Source organism: Sinocyclocheilus grahami, unplaced genomic scaffold (genome assembly GCF_001515645.1).
Source record: "Sinocyclocheilus grahami isolate Dianchi unplaced genomic scaffold, SAMN03320097.WGS_v1.1 scaffold886.1, whole genome shotgun sequence".
Classification (NCBI taxonomy): Eukaryota; Metazoa; Chordata; class Actinopteri; order Cypriniformes; family Cyprinidae; genus Sinocyclocheilus; species Sinocyclocheilus grahami.
The window spans coordinates 396,929-418,398 of record NW_015506065.1 but is presented as its reverse complement, the minus strand read 5'-3'; the positions used below and the strand labels follow the sequence as shown (position 1 = coordinate 418,398).

General features: G+C 37.1%; 1 protein-coding gene across 1 annotated transcript; it reads right to left on the bottom strand.

Moving 5' to 3' along the window:
• Positions 1-13,980: 13,980 nt before the first annotated feature.
• LOC107563694 (homeobox protein six1b-like) lies at positions 13,981-15,924 on the bottom strand. Its single transcript, XM_016248636.1, has 2 exons — positions 15,213-15,924; positions 13,981-14,560 (listed from the first exon to the last, which is right to left on the bottom strand). The coding sequence occupies exons 1-2, from the start codon at positions 15,770-15,772 to the stop codon at positions 14,266-14,268; spliced, it is 855 nt and encodes a 284-aa protein (XP_016104122.1). The 5' UTR covers positions 15,773-15,924; the 3' UTR covers positions 13,981-14,265.
• Positions 15,925-21,470: the final 5,546 nt, after the last annotated feature.

Below are 21,470 nucleotides of genomic sequence, written 5' to 3'. Positions count from 1 at the left end.
GTGGAGCCGATGGAGGGAGGAGCCATGGAGGAGGAATGGCCACCGACTCCAGGGGGCTGACCAACGGCGGCGGAGCAGGTGGTGGAGGAGCCCGAGGCGGAGACTGAGAGCCAACGAGCCAGGAGGATGCCGAGGATCCGGGTGGCCAGGGTGGAGCCAAAGGCTCTGGCAACCAAGGCGGAGATCCGCGGCGGAGCAACTGAAAACTAAGGTGGAGCTGGTGGGAGGAAGGAGCCCAACGGAGCCGGTGGGACAGAGCGACGAGGCGCAGCCAGAGGAGTGGAGTCCAGAGGCGACGCGACCAACAGGAACGGTTTGGAATGGACCTCGAGAGCTTTGTCTCCCTGCTCCAGCAGGAGGAGGAGGAATTCGGTGGCGAGTGAAGGGATCCATGGGGACACAATGGAAAGAAAAACACTGAGGAAAAAAAACAGAAAACAAACGGTTTTGGTCGGTCCTTCTGTCACACTTCTCGTGATGCAAGGAGCGAGGAACGAGGAAACACGGAGATAACTTCAATTCACAGTCTTTTGAGTGGCGACCCGTTTCTCGCCAGAGTCCACTCCACGAAGGCGGCGAATTCCTCCCGAGGACCATCTTCGGACGAAGCGCTCTCTGCACTCGGCATTCAGGCTTGGGTCATAGAAAGAGCAGAGCGCGTCGTCCGGGTAGCTGGTGATGTTCGCGACCAACAGGAACAGTTTGGTATGGTCCTCGAGAGCTTTGTCTCGGAGATAACTTCAATTCACAGTCTTTAATGATCACATGGAGAACGTAGGAGACACTGGAACACAAGGAATGACGTTCGAGGACCAACAAACACTAACTGAAAGGACTGGGGCTTTTAAACACTGGGTGATTGGGAAAACACAGGTGCAAGGAATGACTAATTAAAAGGGAACACGGCACACCTGGGGAGAGAAAACACAACACAAAGAGTCCAGGGGCGTGACACATAGATGGCACTAAATTGCAATAAACACGTTTGGTGAATGGCTTTGCTCCTCTTATTTTTGACTTTTCGTCTAAGCAGTAATTGTTAGATTTATTTCATTGGACATACACTACCGTTCAAAAGTTTGGGATCAGAACGAGTTTTAATGTTTTTTTTAAAGGAGTTCTTATGCTCATCAAGGCTGCATTTATTTGATCAAAAATACAAGAAAAAATGCAATATTATGAAAAAGTATTAAGATGTTAAATAACGTTTTTCTATTTTAATATACATTAAAATGTAATTTATTCCTGTGATGCAAAGCTGAATTTTCAGCATCATTACTCAAGTCTTCAGTGTCACATGATCCTTCAGAAATCATTCTAATATGCTGATTTATTATCAGTGCTGGAAACTGTTATGCTGCTTAATATTTTCTTGGAACCTGTAATACTTTTTTCAGGATTCTTTGATGAATAAAGAAGAGCATAAAAAGAAGAGCATTTATTCAAAATATAAATCTTTTCTAACAATATACACTACCGTTCAAAAGTTTGGGGTCTGTAAATTTTTATCCTTTCTTTTTTTTTAAATAAATTAAAACTTTTATTCAGCAAGGATGTGTTAAATTGTTAAGAAGGGATAGCAAAGATTTATATTGTTAGAAAAGATGTATATTTTGAATAAATGCTCTTCTTTTTATGCTCTTCTTTATTCATCAAAGAATCCTGAAAAAAGTATTACAGGTTCCAAGAAAATATTAAGCAGCATAACAGTTTCCAGCACTGATAATAAATCAGCATATTAGAATGATTTCTGAAGGATCATGTGACACTTTATACTGGAGTAATGGCTGATGGAAATTCAGCTTTGCATCACAGAAATAAAATATATTTTAAAGGATATTAAAATAGAAACCATTATTTTATATTGTAAGAACATTTTGCAAGATTACCGTTTTTTTCTGTATTTTTGAACAAATAAATGCAGCCTTGATGAGCATAAGAGACTTCTTTAAAAAACATCTTACTGATTCCAAACTTTTGAACGGTAGTGTATATTAATTTAGATTTGTTGGACAAAAATGTTTTTGAAATGAAAACCTGGCATGTTGTTACAGGTGTGATTTAATAATTAATTTCTTATTATTTTGTATTATATATGACAGGATTGTAAATTACATTTTTTATTGACATTTTTTCATTAATAACTGTTGCAAAATGAAAACCTTTACATATATGAACATTATGGGCTCAGATGTGGGATATGCTTGCCTCAGAATTTGGAAATCCTTATATTATTTTCAGTTTTATGTTACAATTAAAATAGCAATTCATTTCAATTCATACTATGATGACCTTGTCCTCTCAGTGCTATAGCTCTCATGCCATCAAGTAATGCAAGAAGAAAGACAAGGTTATCTTAAGAATCACAAATGTAGTTTTAGAACGTTATTGATGGGACTAAAAAGTAAAAAACTCAGTAGTTCCAAATATATAACATATATATGTATCGATTATCCTTAGGCAAAATCACATTATTTTCTTTTTAATTTCACCACAGGCTATTTGTGAATGACTGTCGCTTTCCTGTAAATCTACTCTCCCCATTGTTGTAAGTCATTAGTCTTGTACAATTTCACAATTTCAGCACCATGGCCAGTGCCTGAGCAATCTTCATATGATTTTTTTTCTACAGTGCTTTTGCAAATGATTTGCATTTGTCTGAAGGCCCGTTCACACAAAGGACCACAACTACATCGATAAAGATCGTTAAAAATGTAAATCCAGACATGTTTAACATATCAGTTAGGTATTAAAGGTACAGTTACTAAATAAGTAGGCCTATATGCTCTTTATTGAACAAAGAAAAGGGCATTATTTTTATATTTTACGATACATTTGTTTAAAATAAAACTACTCATGAGGTTATTCGTGAATATAAATTGGATGTTCTTATTTTCTGTATATAATTGGAATTCGTTTTATCAGATCTTTCTTGTGTTGTTGTATGATTTATCTCTAACTTTTTCCCACAGTTGCAAGTGGTTAGGCATATTATGTGGGCTGTTATACAAACTCTGTCCACTAGAGAGCGGCAAATATAGCAGAATTTCTTCTTAAACAAACCTGGTTCTTGCTTACTTATATATAATTAAGTTCTCGGTCAGAATACTTTATAAACGACATGATTTGAGAGTCACTTTGATCACACACTGCAACTTAATTCGTCACTTTGATCATATCTAGAATTGTCCAATATAAAAAACTCGAAGCTCTGACTTTCTTGTAATGCACAGTTATGACCAAAAGATGGAGATCTACTAATGAACTATTGACTTCTGAGAATTTAGCGTCCTGGGTGGACTTGGTGTGGGAATGGAGGCTTGCAATCACTTTGCATCTGTATTTTATTTTATTTTTTTACATGTTTCCAGTCTTTATGATGTCCATGGTTTAAGTGGTATTTGTTACATTTTTTTAAACAGTTTTTCACATACTGACTGTATGGACTAGCCACTACGTCTACTCACACGGTCAGGCAGATAGGCCTATGAAAATTACAAATGCCTGAATGAAAATGAACAAATGTCAAATGAAAAACACAATGGCTGGTTGTCACTTAATGACTCATGAGAAACAAGCGATGCACAGAACTAGATAATCCCATGACTCCCCTATAAACAATCATATATATTCATGCATATTGACAATTTGATCTTAATGGAAAGCAGTAAAATGACTCTGGTCATTTTTAGAGTGACAGAAACTCGTCCTTTTTTGCATAGAGACTCACCTCAAGCCTGCAGTCCAGATGGCATGTGACTTTTGCGCTCCTTGTTAGTATGGCAGCACGTGAATGATGCAGTGACTGGTCTTGAATACAAAATTGATCCCACTACAGATGCACTGATGGGAAATTAGGACATAAGCATTCTTATTGTCTTGTTTTCTATATTATTTTATTATTTGTTTTTGTTAAAATTTTTTGCTTGTGCCCCCTCTCTTTTTGCCAAATAATTTGTTTGAAAATATACTAATACAATACAAATTTTCATGCATGCTCAGGATTTTTTTTTCTCTCTGCAAAATGTATAGATTCCTCACATGATGAGTGGCACCAGTTAATAAGTGCACTTGTCTGAGGAGGGATGCTGACTTGAAATGTTACAGTAGAGGTTTTATAAATAACTCTGGTCTCTGGTTTCTGCAGCTGTCACCATAGTTAATTCTTGCTCCTTGTGTCTCTCTGAGGACGGTCTGTGAACCCTAACAAGTCCTGGTGTACCAGATAGCTTGTAGATTAATTCAAGACCAGAAAACATCCTGTTATAAAGGAAGGCCGCTGAGAAGTGTAAAGTCCCTCGTAGACTGTGCATTAGGATACTTTGTTGTGGGTTTTGACTTTAATATATTTGATCTTTGAATATATTCAAAGATTCTTATCAATGGAATCTATTCTTTGACTAGAACACTTCTATATCATCCTGCTTTCAAATTATGAATATATTCAAAGGAGATTCAAATTATGGTTCATCGTAGAAAGACCTGATACTAGTTTGTCTTTACAGTATACTCGACTACTTTTCATTTGTATTTCTTCCTGTATTCATAATTTGAAGCTTATCTTGCAGTGTGAAACAGTTAAACCCTCGTGCAACCCAGTAATTCTGGTTGAGGAGCAGCGGATGCAGACTGAGCCGCTGAATCTCTGTCCTCTTCATTATTATCCCCGTCCCACACACTAAACCCGGCGGGCTTTTAGATGAGACCGGGTGCTAATGAGGCTAAAGCGGCCTCTTCCGTAGGGATCTGACTGAAGAACACTCACTAGGGCATGAAGGCTTTGTCTCATTCTTCTGACAATGCAGTGAAATAGATTTAGTAAATTCAGTCCCTGGATGTTAAAGGACATAGAAGGAACTAAAAATCAGTTGAGGAAGTTCACGTTTTCAGGCTGGCATGTATTCATGGCATGTATAACATCTTTGCCCAAAAATTAAAATTTTATCATTTGCAATCATGCAATAGTATTAATGACAACAAGATAAAAAAATATTTCACTGTTTCCACGAAAATATTAAGCAGCACAACTGCTTTAATCATTGATAATAATAAGAAATGTTTCTTGAGAAGCAAATCAGCGTATTAGAATAATTTCTGAAGGATCATGTGACACTGAAGAGTGGAATAATGCTGCTGCAAATTCAGCTTTGTCATCTCAGGAATAAATTGCATTTTAGAATATATTAAAATAGAAAAAACACAATATTATTGCAGCCTTGGTGAGCATGAAATACTTATTGAAAAAATATTTAACGTATAAAAAAAATGTTTAAACTTTTTAAAATGTTTAAACAAATAAGAAATGTTTCTTGAGAAGCAAATCAGCGTATTAGAATAATTTCTGAAGGATCATGTGACACTGAAGAGTGGAATAATGCTGCTGCAAATTCAGCTTTGTCATCTCAGGAATAAATTGCATTTTAGAATATATTAAAATAGAAAAAACGATATTTTAAATTGTAATAATATTTCACAATATTTTTGCAGCCTTGGTGAGCATGAAATACTTATTGAAAAAATATTTAACGTATAAAAAAAATGTTTAAACTTTTTAAAATGTTAAAATTTTTTAAACATTAAAAAAAAAACACTTGTCCCTTTTAGACTTGCACTCTATTCATTTTCTGCTTGTTTTCTTTAAAAAAACACACTTGCTTTCTAATCTTTTTGTATTCTATCTGTTTTCTTTTCATTTATTATACAATTAACAAAAGCAAAAATACCTCTAACACTAGCTTGCTCTATTCTTTTTCTTTTCTATTTGTTTTATTTTTATTTATCATATTATTTAAAAAACCCTTGCTATGTGTACTGCGTTAAGCTAACTGCAGTGTTGGGAAGGTTACTTTGGAAATGTAATAGGTTACAGATTACAAGTTACCCTACTTATTACATTTAATTACTTTTTGATTACTTTTCTAAATTTCTAATGTTTTAAACTGTTAATCATTTTCAAACATAAACCAGGCAGGGTTAACTTTACAGTAGTACTCAACAGTCAACACTGATTCCTGTCAGACTTTCGAAATTCTTCATCCCTTGAATTAAGATTTTTTTTTAATTGGATGCAAAATTCACTTTTAGATGGTGTTTGCATAAATGTATCTTAGCAGTGTGTGGTCACAACCACTCTACAATGATAAAATTCCATTCACTCTTTTTTTTTAATCCCCCCAAAACTAAACAGTCTCAAATATCATGATGTCATATTTGCTCAGGCCCCGCCCACAACCACTGAAGTACTGTCTAGTATTAGCATAGTTTCACCTTCAGCCAGTTGTACGAAGTCCATCATTCTCTCCGTGCTCGAACAGCTGTAGCGACAATGTCTTGTAAGCAGTGCAGATGTTTTGAAGTTTTGTGATGTAGAAGAACATAAGAGTGTTAATTTTCTCCTGACATCAGAGCCACTGAGGACATTTTAATCCCCCCAAAACTAAACAGTCTCAAATATCATGATGTCATATTTGCTCAGGCCCCACCCACAACCACTGAAGTACTGTCTAGTATTAGCATAGTTTCACCTTCAGCTAGTTGTACGAAGTCCATCATTCTCTCCGTGCTCGAACAGCTGTAGCGACAATGTCTTGTAAGCAGTGCAGGTGTTTTGAAGTTTTGTAATGTAGAAGAACATAAGAGTGTTAATTTTCTCCTGACATCAGAGCCACTGAGGACGCAGTGCATTAATTTTGCTTTTGATGGTAATGCACCACCAAATGCACCTAAATTCATTTATGTCTGCGCAAACAATTTGACTCCAGACTGCTTTCTGAATGAGGGACAATTCAAGGCATGTTTAGTTAAAAAGTTAAAACTCAAGGATAGATCAGTACCCATTGTTTGTGATCCAGCTGCACTTCAAGAAGAAGTAAGTCTCACACTTTATATAGCAAGTGTGCAGAGCTCATTAACATTTAAAGGGACATGCCCCGAAACGAGCCGCTGTCAACAGAGCAAGGTAAAAAGGGTGTTGTTTTACATGACCACTGAGGAATTTTCATGCAAACCCTAAAGAATCATACCAGCTTGTGGAAGATGGGCATCCAATGTCCCCTTTGAAGCACAGCCTCCACAAAATCAGACTAACTTCAAGATCATTCTGAGGTTAAATACATATTTAAAATCATAACAAGAAATATTCTATTAGCTGTGATACTGTTTTAGAAAGCAAATCTTTGCATAGCTATGACAAGAAACACTGTCTGGAATCTAACAATGCCTTGGGAAAAAACAGTTAATCTTAAAAAATGAAACACAGCTATACATAAACCCATAAATGAAACAAACGAGTTATCAAATAAGCATGTTCTAAACTCCTGAAACATTGGTGTTTCATATTTTAGAGCAGTCACTGCAATTTATGAAAGAAATCAATTAAATCTGTTTGTGGGAGTGTGTGTGAACAAATCAGATGTAACCCCATTTGTAATCCTTAACGTTTTCATAAGTAACTGTAATTTAATTACACATTTTTTCTTAGTAACTGTAACTGATTACAGTTACTTTTATATTGTAATTAAATTACGAAATTCCATTACATGTTACTAGTTACTTCCCAACACAGGCTAAATGAGATTTGTTATAGCACTTGTATATCATTGCTCTTTTATTGATTTTGATTGCTTCCATTGTCCTCATTTGTAAGTCGCTTTGGATAAAAGCGTCTGCTAAATGACTAAATGTAAATGTAATGTAATATATCTTAATGAACCCAAACTTTTTAATGGTAGTGTGTATATGATGTATGGCTGTAAGTGTTTTAACTGATAGAACAGATCACCAGCGTAACGATAATATTGGACTGAGAATATTTCTGCATCAGGTTTGCTCTCTGGCTGTTGTATATACAACTATATACAGCTTATTTACAGAGACACTGGGGCATCAGGCCAAATATTTGTTACAAACTTCAAGTATTGAAAGTATGAATACATAAACTAACCTTTGGTGTCTTGAATAGTCAATATATAATCCATAACCATTTTCCTGAGGTAGAAAATGGTATTGTAGTGACAGAATAATAGATACTTGCTTTTGAGCACAGGATACTAATACTAATAAACTTAGTGGATAGTGGTTGATCCTTTAAATTCTTTATCATGTTTGTTAACATGCAGTGCAGAGACGATGGAGGACTAGAAATGATTTAATTTCTCACACAGAGGCCCAGGCTTGTCTCAGTGAAAGAGACGTGGAGGACATCAAAGGTGTTTCCAGTTTGTCTCACCTTATGAGTTTATGCTTTGTCACTCATTTAACTCTCACGATAAGCTTCAGTGAAGCATGACCAGCTCTGCAATGAGCAGTGACAGACAGCACTAAACATTCCAAGCAGTGGGGAACGAGACAGCTGCGTGGACTAGAACAGAAAGAAAAAGAGAACTCGCTTGGTTTTGCGACGTGTGACTGCTAAAGTATTTGAGATTTATTGCATGAAAACATCTAAATGCATAGCTTTTTTCCCTTCAGTTTGTCACCATCTCCCTGAGTCTCCTCTCCGGCATCCTTCTCTTTTTTTTCCCTCTCGCTTCTTCATCTCACTTTTCCCTCCATCATCTGTTAGGTGAACAGTATCCGCCAGGTTTGTGAGCCTCTTTTGTCTCAGCGCAGGAGATGTTGGCGCAGCCGGATCATGTTTCAAACTTTCATTTCCTGAAATGTTTGAGGGAACATCCAGGGTTTTATCAGTGCCCGTTACACTGAGCGAGGGGAGGGGAGGAAGGGTGTAGGAGCTCGAGTTACCTGGCCAGTCACTTATCCATCAATGAACAAACAACTCTCTTTTTGAACTGAGATCGAGGGGCTCGTACAGGCCTCCTCCATTACGATTCAGTTTTGCTCAGCGCTCACTCGGACACACACATGCAAAATATATAGTGGTCATGCTATATTAACAGTGTGCTTGAGCCAGAGCTTTCAGAGAAGCAAGTCAAGGTCAACAATGTTGTTCCAGATCAAAACTAATGTGTTTAATATTGTGTGTGTGAACCATAGACTGCATAAAAACATGGACGTAGTGTCCGTGACGTCACCCGTAGGTTTCTGAAGAGCGTTTTTGAAGCTCAAAGTGGGCGGAGCCGGCCTTCGCCATCTTGGCAGCGTTTCACCGCGCGTCACTCCCAGATAATCGAAAATGGGCAAAGAGGCGGGAGCTGGTTGCTGAAACCACGCCCACCTAGCTCGACGGCAGTGTCAGCAGCGGCAATCCACCTGTCACTCAAGTGGCCACGCCCTTAATTATGCAGAACTTTAAGGCTTAATATAATTTAAACAGATGAGTTATAAAAAAAATTCACCCCCCTCACAGTTGTCATGAAGGGCAAAATTAGCTATATAAACCAAAACCACTTTTTGTACCAGGCTGTAAACATTTTTTTCTGCTGTAAAGTTGGACATTTTAACATGGTATGTCTACGGGACTGACTCCCTTTTGGAGCCAGCCTCTAGCGGCCAGTTTTTGTCTTTGCAGTTTTAGTCACTTCCGTGTTGGTTTCACGAGAGAGACCTGAAGGTTGCCGCTTGGTGTGAACCCAGCATAGACTAGCAAGAAGCCACATGATATCTTAAAGCCATAGTTCACCCAAAAATTTTAATTCTGTCATCATTACTCACCGTCATGTTGTTCCGAACCTGTTTGACATACTTTTTTTTTTTAAACACAAAAGGAAAGGAAAGGAATGTTTTTGTCATCACAATGAAAGTCAGTGGGGTCCAACATATCCTCATACAGGTTTGGAACAACATGAGGGTGAGTAAATAAAATTTCTTTGGTGAACTATTCCTTTAAATTCAGTGCAAATTGAAATGATTGACCTTCTCTCCTGGACGCAGATCAAGATGTTATGACAGAGTGTCTGTCAGCGCTGGTCACCTGTGAGTCTCCTCCCACAATGCCCCTCTTCACCTCTGTAATTGTGCGTGTCTTCACCTCTGCACTCCACAGGAAGGATCTCCTTTCTGTGTTTGTCAAGTCTACTTTAAAAAAACCCCAGTGTGGAAATGTCCAGTGTGAAAAGACGGCTCGGTTTGTTCAGTTTAGAGCTTCAGAATATGTGTGTAAACAAACAGTTATTCTCCCTCACCTTGAATGATCTCAGTCTTTGTGAGACTTTCTTAATTTAAATGCCTTAATTTAACTTAAATTTGTTTGACGTTATGGCTGACAACAGAAAGATGGCTGACATGAAAAAGTCTACACAATAAGTCTATGCTTATATACTATAGTTAAATATATTCAAATTAAAACACTAAAAGCTAAAATCAATCATTTAAAATTCTACAAGTAAATTTAGGCATCACAACATTATAATGTACAGGATTAAAAAAATGGATATTAATTTTGTGGTTTACAAAAAATAAGTTTAAAAGTGTTATAAAATTGAATATGCCAATAAATGATTTATTATAAATATGTAAATATGAATGTTTTTGCTCTTTAATGTCTCTTATGTGCACCAAGGCTGCATTTATTTGATCAAAAATACATCAAAAACAATACATTTTTATAAAGAATATCTCTTTGGATTTGAGACTTTAGTCTTTATGCACCAAGAGTTTGTAACACTCCAAAGAGAAAGGAAAAATTGAAATCGCATCATATGACCCCTTTAAATTGTAATATATTCCGGTGATGACAAAGCTGAACTTTCAGCAGCCATCATTCAAATTTTCAATGTCACATTATCCTTTAGAAATCTAATATTCTGATTTGGTGCTCAAGAAACATTTATTATTATTATCAATGTAGAAAACAGTTGTGCTGCTTAATACTTTTGTAGAAAGCATGATGGATTTTTTAGGATTTTTTTTTTTTTTTTTTTTGGTGAATGGAAAGTTCAAAAGTGCAGCATTTATTTGAAATAGATATTTGGTGTTATAAATGTGAAATGGTCACTAATCAATTTGCTGGCTCCAAAACTTTAAACAGTGGTTTGTGTATATTATAATTTCTAGATAATTCCTCCCTTTTTCATTATAAGCTGTTAACACAAATTAACATTTGCCTCTGACACAGAACTGCCTTAATCTTCTAAATTCTTAGGTTAATTTAAACAGTTTATGTCTATCTTTTCTTAACCATCTGTATGTTAATTTGTCATATATATATATATGCTATAGTCACACAGATTTCTCTACTTGATATTTCAAAAACGTTTTGGTCTGTACAGGTTCCAAATGTTTTGTCTTGTGTGTACGTTGTTTGTTTGTCCCGTCCTGTAATCCCATGATGCCTCACTGAGCTGAACCTCGAGGCGAGGGATGACCTGAGCTCAGGTGACAAAAGGTAATACAGGGAAGGGCAGGGAGCTATGAAGCCCACCTGTTCTCCCCTTACCCCCCTTAACAACTCCCAAAAGTCTCAACTATTATCTGTGAAGAAAATGGCACTCAGTCATTCCCCCTCCTAAACCCCACAAAGGCTGCTCCCATTACAGCCGAACCCTTTTCTTCCCACATGAGAAATACTCGATTTGTCTCATTCACGTTCAGCACAGGCCTTTGCTTTGTGTGCTCACCTTGGTTTACAGTGCTGTAGAGCTCATGCTCCGACAGGGAATGAGGGACTGGAAACCTGAACCCTTTAAAAAGCAGCTTTGGCCCTCTAGTGCTCCAAACACTCTTTCCCAACCTGCCCGCTTTTTGGGTGGTGACAAAATAACAGCAAACCTTGTTTTAAAAGTTCTTATTTTTCATTTACCATATTTTGTTTAATATTTTACCTTTTGTGTTCGTCTCTAAATGGTTGTGGCATATTGAATAAAACTGTACAGTGCACCAAGGTCAATTTGGTTTACTCTTTACCTTTACTCTTACTGTTTGAATTCAGTATTCAATACATTTATTAAAGGGATAGTTCACCCAAAATTGACAATTCTGTTATTATTGACTCTCCCTCAAGTCATACAAAACCTTTCTTTCTTGACAAAATTGACACGGAACACAAAAGAAGATATTCTGAAGAAAGAGGTCGTAAATGACATTGGACCAAATGGCTTTCATTGTATGGATAAAAAAAAAAATGTATATTAAAAAAAACTGTTTCAAAATATCTTCTTTTGTGTTTCACAGAATGAATAAAATTATAGGTTCGGAACAACAGAAAGGTAAGTAAATGATGACAGAATTTGAATTGTTGGGTGAACTATCCTAAATAGCATTTTTATAAAATGTGAATTAGGCTGCATTTGTTAAGAGCACAAGTAGGTATCTCTTATAATGTTGTGTAGATGTATTTTCACATTTTTAAATATCCACAAATATGTGTTCTCCTATAAACCATGTTTAAATTTCTTCAAATAACGTTTCAGTATAATACATTTTCGACCAAATGTTAACCAAAGCAATCCATTGTTTTTTCAATTGCTCTTATGTAGGCTATACACTCATAATTGACATGAACAAAATTACATTGTAAGTATTTACTAGTCCATTTTCTCTAAACAAATTAACTAATTAATTTAAGAAATACGTTTATAAATACGAAATAATACATTAATTCGCTAATCTGATTATTTTAAAATTAAAACAAAATAAAGGGAATGTAGATAAGAAACGGGGGGAAATGGTACACGCACGGCTGTCAACAAATGTTGCATTCAACGACAAAATTTCACGTTTTGTTACCCTTTGTAGTTGGGGCAGAATTGAAGTTGCCCCTCTTTGGGCGGTTCTGGGCCTCCAGTGATCTACAATGCGAAACTAGCGCAAGCAACTGGTTCCGATTAGCGACCGGAAATCCTCGGTACTCTCTGCTAAAAACAATTACCCTTACATGCGTGCGTGGAAGATGGGTGGGAGGATGCCTGGTTACTCTACATTTAGCTGGCCTATCGATCAGGGGTCCTTGTAAAGTCTTTCCTACGATCTGATCATATTTTAAATATACCAACATAGGGCAATGCCAAATAATGTAGTTATTCTGTAATGGTTAAAATTAGTGGAGGACATTTTATTATTATTATTATTTTCATTATTATTAGTATTATTAATGTTGTTGTTGTCGTCTGAAGACCATTATGCCCATGAGATAACAACAACATCAGTCAGCTGGCCCCAAAACCCATGTTTGCGTTTTTGCTCAAAAGAAACTTATGAATGAAGCCACGTGAGTTTGCCTCCCGCAGCTGGTATGTCTTCTCTTTGGCCCAGAACCACCAGAACAAACATTGGGAGAGCGCAAAGTAAACACCCCACTACAAACCTGACGATGCACTGCGACCACAAAAGCAACACGCGCCTCCTGAGGCTAAAGGAAAATCAACAACTCCCCGCTTTTGTTGACCCACATTATTAAGAGGACGTTTGTGACATGGGTAGTACATTATATAGAGATGAGCTGGATGAATTAGTCTATAAGAAGAAGGGCTATTATTATAAGAAGTAAAAAAAAAAATTAGCGTCATGCTATATAGGTAGGCTGTTTTATCTAGCCTATTAATTTAGTTTTTAAAATTGTTATAATTCGTTATTCATTAGTTATTTAATGATTTCAATTGGTCTGTGTCCTATGTCATTTCTACGCAAGCTAAGAAATTAAAAAAAGTTTGGTAGGCCTCTTCGATTTAACATTTAAGTTTGATCTGGCAATGATTGCCAATGGGATTTAGGATTTTTTTTTATTTTTTTTTTTACAAATATTCTTTTTTATGTGTCTAAGATGATGAGCGAGAATATTTTCGCCTGATTCGTGAAGCGAGTAGCCTACTCGAATGTGTAATTTTCACCCTTAAGTAAAATGAACTATTTTTCTTATTTAAATGTAATGGTGTAATCTATTATATTTTCAATTATTTGCAGGTTATAATACAAAGACCTGACGCTTCATCTTTAAATATTTTTTTCACCATACCTTTGTCAAACAGATTTATGGTGAAAATTACCATCCCGAAATTGTATTTCAATATAAATATGAGTTTTCCACTAATTCAGCTCAGGATTTTATTGGTGCAAAAAAGAATGATGAAATGCTAGACGAACGTCTTATTAGTTTGAAGAAAAGAATCGTTTTATTAACTGCTTTTGGTTTGTCTTCTGACCAGTTTAACGACTTGGCAAATGTCAGTCCGTAATAGTCTACCACGGTAAAGCGTACCACTGAGTATTTCTCTGAAAACCAGAGAAAAATTAAGGATTTTTACTTCGATTTATACTGTTCATTTACCCTTATATATATATATATATATATATAGCTATACAGTAAAAGTGGCAGATCTCAGTCTATATTTGGTACAAAATAAAAATAAATAAAAGCTCCGTCGCAATCAGTTAAGAACCGAGGTCCACTAGGCTTGAAGTTAAAGGTCCCAGTAATGAATCCTGAAGCTGATGTGGGTGTCCTTGCATGCCGTGTACCGACTGTGCGGCGCCGAGGCCGGTCATGGAGTACGCGGACGCGCCGGGGTGGCTCATGTTACCCTGGAGCAGGAGCACGGAGTTCTGGTCAGGACTCTGCGGGGGCGAGAATTCGTCCTCTGAGCTAGACATCAGGGACTTCCCGCCGTCCAGCGGTGACAGCTGGTTCTGTTTGTTAGCGCCCGTGTTGTTGTTCTCGCTGTTCTCTCTGTCAAAGATAACGAGATCAGGGTTCACTTTATATTGTAGATAAAATATGCTGTGTAAAATATAAAGTCGACGTTTTCTATCTAAATCTACTTTCGGTCATGACGAATGACAGGCTAATAAAATAAATTCTCACACATTCAAATTTAAACTTATTTCATATTTACTGAATGACCAATTGCCCATCGAAATAAAATGAATCATTTTAATCTGAATGATCTGAGAAGATCAGTATTATATCTTTAATCTGGCTTCACTGGAGTTCTCTTTATTCTGACTGTTGACTAAATAATAAAAATAAAAAAAATGTGTTGCTCCATCTGTTAACAAATTAATTGCTTAACAAACATTGTAAAAAAAAAAACATAACGGAATCAACCTGAATTTATTGGCTACACTAATAAATATATTTTGTAAAAGTTAGATAAGACAGAAATAAATCCTTAAGGTAACAATTGTATGTTATTACAGTGATACGATGTTGATCTCTATTTAGTTTATTCTAATATAAAGCAGCGCACTCGGAATCCAAGTAAATATGTCAACAATAGCATCATCAGCACTGCAACTGCCGTCAGCTGTGAAGTGTTATGAGCAGCTAAACTGGGTGTATGAAACGCGTTTTTATTTTGTTCTCAGGTGATTGAGCTTACCTTTCTTTTGCCTCCGCTGCGCGATCCCTCTGTCGTCTGTTTTTAAACCAGTTGCTCACTTGTGTGGTGGTCAGCCCTGTGGCCTCGGCCAGCTCCCTCTTTTCCCGAGGAGATGGATAGGGGTTGTGCGTGTACCACTCCCGCAGCACACCGCGGGATTTCTCCTTAAAACAGTAGCTGGTCTCCTCGCCGTCCCATATTGTGCGTGGCAGAGGAAATTTCCTCCGCACTCGATATTTCCCCACCGCTCCCAGCGGTCGCCCCCTCAGCTTCTCAGCCTCAATGTAATGGGCCTTAAGCCACAGCTGCTGCAGCTTCGGGTGGTTGTGCGGAGAGAACTGGTGACTCTCTAGTATCTTATAAAGTTCCCTGAAGTTTCCACGATGAAAAGCGACGACACCCTTGGCTTTGAGGACGCTCTCGTTCTTGTGGAGATGGTCGCAGGCCGGAAGAGACCACAGAAAACGGCCGAGACGCTCAAGGTTCCCCCCTTGTTGCAGCACCTCACACACACACGCGACTTGCTCCTGAGTAAACCCGAAAGAAGGCAACATTGACATGACGTCTGACTCCCGCTACCAAACCGCTCTCCTCTAGATGCTGTGAAGGAAGCGGAATGGGAGACACCCCGTTTGCCTTCGTTTAATGAGAGCGACTATGTCGCTTGACAAGATTTTTGGGGTTGGAGATGTCCTCTGCGCGCGCCGTGAAGTTTTAGGTGTTTGTTGAAGACAGTTTGTTCGCTATCGACTCACGTCGCGCTAAAAGAGCACTGCGCAACTGCTGATTGGCTCTCCAGCTGCCCTATCCCCTGCAGCAGTGCGGAGAAAACTCTGCTTCCATTTCCTCCCACGGGGACTCGGTGGTCTGAAACTGGATCCCCCGTCTCCAGTTCTACCTGAGGGAGCCGGGCACCTCGATACTAATCAATTATAGCAACTGTCTGAAGGCAGCGTTCACCCAGCATTGCACCCAAAGCTATTGCATGCTTTTTTTAGCACTCATTTTTTATCCTAACAGAATTTGAATGCACAATGTTTTGTAAGTGAAGCGAATCACATGAACTGCATTAATCTTCGTTTATTAACTTATGAGAAAAGACGTTCCTCGGTTACAAATGAATTGATTATTAGGTAGAGAAGTCTCATCCGTAACAAATAATATCACACAGTTATTTTTACTCTGCCTGACTTGTGCCATTGTCAAGGGCACACGCTGTGCGCAAGGACTAGATGCGCGCAGAGATATTTGGAATTCCATTAAAAACAATCAGCCTCTCGAGCTGGTAAGATAGCCTAACTAGATAAGCAGCGCCCCCGGCCGAAAGTGCAAGGCCAGTAGAGTCTCTGAAATGGCGCTATTTACACAAAGACTGTGATGCATTTATTTACAAGAAAACCTGAGCCAAATCCAAGTTAATATTCAAGTGCTCAAAATCGGCTGGTTATTGAGTTACACAAAATCGGTAAAACAAAAATGAGAAAAACAATATTATAGAATATATATTTAGACAAAAATGTATCGTACTATTGTTTTCTGTTTTGTTTCAACATTTTTTATTTAGGATAAAAACATCATAGATAGCTTGAAGTACATAAATGATTTGTATTCTATAGGCTCAGAAAAAAAATGTTTTCTTTCTAGTCCTCTCTCCTCTCTCTGTACAGTGAAATCTAAAACCGGTGCATTAGTAAATGAGTTCTGTGTTCGTCGAGGTCTTTGCCATCCAGACGCTGTTTTAAGGCATAGATCGCGTTTCTTTATCTTCGTCGAAATCTGCAACCTGACACCACGGCGACGCAAAACTCAAAATCACTCACCCATAATGGAGCACCTCTTTTAATTTAATTTGAGACGGTGCGTTCATTTTTAAGACGCTCTTTACGCATGGGGCAGTTAATGTGGACTGTACTTAAGGAGCCTCCACTGTTCCCTCTATCTGGCGCTGACATGATCTTGCAAGCCTCGAGACATTAAAACGAGGACTTAATCGGTTTTAGCAGCCAATCCGCATACACCTGTGAAAACAACGTTTTGCCCACTGTCTCTGAAGGGTCAGAGAGGAGCAGGCTAATGAAAGCTGCCCCATCCATCTGTCCTGAAAGATCACCCAAGGCACAAAAATCACTTCAAATGTAAAAGCCAAAGATCTACGACAAATTATTTTCTGGGCTTAAAAATTGTTTTAAAATACAAAACAAATCAACGTTGTATTACACTTTGTAATTTTTAGTTCAATCTTTGTAAAATTTGTTCACTTTTAAGGTTTTAAAATGATGTATCTCTTTTTACAAAATCACAAAACGACATAGCCTACAATGTAGTGTCTGTATAGGCGTGTAGAATATTTATTTTTCATCGTTCATGCGAATGTCTACTGTCTTATTATTTTGACTTCTGTGTCACTTTATTTCTTATTGGATTTAATGAAGTTTCTTAAGTTTGTAACGGTGGTTTCCCAATTCATAACCATTTTTCCATTGCTGTATGTGACTGTAGACTTTATTGAATTTAACGACATATAGGTCTATTCGTCAGTAGGGTCAAGTATCAGCTTCACTGTAACAGCACACGGGCCTGTGATTGACGGCGCTTCGGGTTGTCGTAATGTCTCCAGCACATTGCGGCGCGCCCCCTCCTTAAACCTCAGAAATCGAAAGGCCGTGCCCGTTCTCAGGCCTTGATCATTTCAAGATGTGCTCTTTTATGGCCTAAAGGCGAGGGTTGGCGAGGTCGACGCTAACTCCTGCACACATACCAATGGTAAACACACCATAAATTGCGTCCCTCAAAAAGAGATCACGGTAGGCTATACATTGGACAACAATGAGGTCGTTCTTTTGAAGTATCTTTTAGTCATGTCCATAACTCTCCAGACGTATTAAAGGAATAGCTGAAATGCAAAATGCAATATTAAACCAGCAATAATTTCGTTCGTGAACATACAATTCTTATTTTTCAGCACTTTGAGAGAACGATTTTTAACATGCATGTTCTATTAAAGCACCATTAGTATAACATGCAGTGTGACAGATTAACATCATAGATTAATATCCATAAAAAACTGAATTACCATTAATTAAATAAATGGTCATATAAATAAATATAAAGTTTTGTTCATTTGTAAGAAGATAACCAAAGAAGGTTGAAGCTTAAATTACTTTTACATTTAATTATTGAAGTCATAGGGTGAATTGAAGTAATTTGGGTTAAAAAAAACTTATACTCTGTACACTGTATATTTTCTGCTCAATTATAAACAACTTTATTGTAATATTGTAAGTTATGATATGACATTCTCATTTGTTGGTCTGAAATATTGGGGGTAACAATCCTTGAGTCAACTGCCCTAAAAGTGCAAAAAAAGGGCAAAAACTGTGAAAGCCCGTTAATATAAACTAATGGGCTTTCACAATTCACCGTCAATCAGTTTACGATGCTAATATGGCATGGATAATGTTGGCTTTAAGGTCTGTTCTCTTGTTCTGCAAAGTCATTATTTATAGCCTTAGCAATATCCTCCTGGGAACCAGCAATTCTTAAGGACATGGGTTTTTGTGATTTTCTCTGAGATTGCACAACTTAATCATGGGCTTATCATGGGTTATCATGGGCTTTAATTTGGTTGAGATACCAAATTGTTTGGGGCTTAGGCCATGACACCATCCTCTTCTTGGTTTATAAAAATATGAAAACCTGATACAGAGAACCTGTATATTATTTTATACGTGATCGTTGTATTTGTTTTCAGATTCTTTCTTGTTTTCTAAGCAGAGTTTAATTTACTGTACAAGAAAGACATTGATTTTAGGACTGTGTGTGTGTGTGTGTTCATCTCCTGGGGAGACACTACAGATTAATTACATACTATTTAAAAATGTTCCTATGAAATAAGATACCTCTATGAAACTTATTTCAGTATTATTTGTGTTACCAGTTGCTGCTAAAAACATGTTATTATTAAAAAAAAGACATCGTGTAAGGTTGGGAACGCCAACTTTTTTTTAACCAACGTCTTCACAAATTGTGGATAAATCATGTTATAATCTCTTAAGGACATGGGTTTTTGTGATTTTCTCTGAGATTGCACAACTTAATCATGGGCTTATCATGGGTTATCATGGGCTTTAATTTGGTTGAGATACCAAATTGTTTGGGGCTTAGGCCATGACACCATCCTCTTCTTGGTTTATAAAAATATGAAAACCTGATACAGAGAACCTGTATATTATTTTATACGTGATCATTGTATTTGTTTTCAGATTCTTTCTTGTTTTCTAAGCAGAGTTTAATTTACTGTACAAGAAAGACATTGATTTTTTTTCTTGTGTCCTCAGTAGAGGACATTAGGACTGTGTGTGTGTGTGTGTTCATCTCCTGGGGAGACACTACAGATTCATTACATACTATTTAAAAATGTTCCTATGAAATAAGATACCTCTATGAAACTTATTTCAGTATTATTTGTGTTACCAGTTGCTGCTAAAAACATGTTATTATTAAAAAAAAGACATCATGTAAGGTTGGGAACGCCAACTTTTTTTTAACCAACGTCTTCACAAATTGTGGATAAATCATGTTATAATACTATTATAAATGTCTTATTTAACATTTTATGCAGTACCATTACATATCATTTCTTTTTTTACAACAGTGATTTTGTCATATGTTAATTGTGCCCCAAACACTACTATAAAAAAAGAAGAAGAAGAAGTATGACATACTGGAAAATTGTGATGTGAACATCATTTTTTTAGTCACATTATTTTAGAAACATCACTGCTAATGATCAGTTCCATGCAGTTATTTCAGAAATTTGCCTCAAGAAGTAGCTCCACGTGCTGTCTGCATGAGAGCTTGTAATAGAACAAGGTTTTTTTATTCTTTTTTTTTCACTAGTATTTTTATAGTTGTATTTTAAAGTTTTAATGTGTGGTATCAAGTCTTTGCATTCACTACACCACAACCCTCATCAGCATTCATTTCTATATTTTGCTCCTTGGATAAAGTTTGCAAAGCCACAGAAGACCCAGACCAGAAAGCTCTCAATACAGCATCCAAAACCGATTTATGAGCATCACTTATATTTAATGGACTATTGACATTGAAGTCATGCAGCACTGCCCCCTGCTGGTTTGGATCCTCTAGCGACATGCCAAAAGTTGTTAATACTACTACTACTACTATTAATAATAATATTTTTCATCAACTTTTTTACAATGACAATATAAATATTTTAAATATTAATACATATTTGTATAATCCCTGTTTTTACAATGAGTGTGACAATGTGCACAAAAATGTCTTGCAAAAACTTTCATCCTCAGAAATAACAATGTTCACTTTCACACAACAAACCTTAAACATAGCCCCAATTATTTGTTCTCTTGATTTAAGAGGGGGTGTATAGAAGTGGTGGGTCTCAGACCCAGTTGCCCCTTGACCCCACATTAGCACAGTGTATAGTGCTGTGGCGCAGTGGACACAAGGGTCCGGTTACATATGCTTCACAGTCTGCTGTGCTACAGTAAATGTCACACTTTGAAACCTCCAGAAAAAGTCAGGGGTCAGGTTCTTTAATAAGCCCACTTCTGCAGGGGTTCCTCCTTTTTTATAGGCTGTCTTTCCCAGGATTTATGAACATCTTTACTGTTTTTAATAACAGACACGGAAAAAGGCTGTCTTGTGGAGTGTGAATCTATTATTACTTCCTTCATACCTGCTAAACATATTATTTTGATGTACATTTCTCATATGAATATATATGTAATATTTGGTTGACTTCATTCACACTGAAGGGCTGTTCCTTGTACTTTACATTCTTTTGGTGAAACTGGAGAGCGAATTAAAAGGAAGGTGTTTTTCTTCTCTATGGTGCCTTTTGTTATAAAGGATGAAAAGCGCTTTAAGGTTGCCCAATAAACAATCCCATTCACGATACAAGGAGATGGAGTGACGTATTTTGTATTTAAATAATACAAAAAAAGCAACATAACACCGCTTCCCATGAAACACACAGTGACATATAGTCTGCCAAGGGGAAATAAGGGACATGAAACACACATGTCCCTCTTTCTTGTGCCCACCAGTTCTTTGCTTCAAAGCCCCAGACAATAGTGCTTTCTTACCCTTCAGTATTCCAGGAGGCGCCATCTGATACCTGGCAATCAGCTAATCTGGTGCCCTAGGCGACAGGGTCACCTTTGGGCAGGTAACAATAGATTCTTTACCCAATGTGCTTTTTTGTCTCCTCCTTTG

Excerpts from the sequence above, each read along its gene's own strand:
- LOC107563694 (XM_016248636.1), bottom strand. The coding sequence starts at position 15,772 with ATGTCAATGTTGCCTTCTTTCGGGTTTACTCAGGAGCAAGTCGCGTGT. Across the intron at positions 14,561-15,212 it reads GCAGCGGAGGCAAAAGAAAG|AGAGAACAGCGAGAACAACA; the intron begins GTAAGCTCAATC and ends TATCTTTGACAG.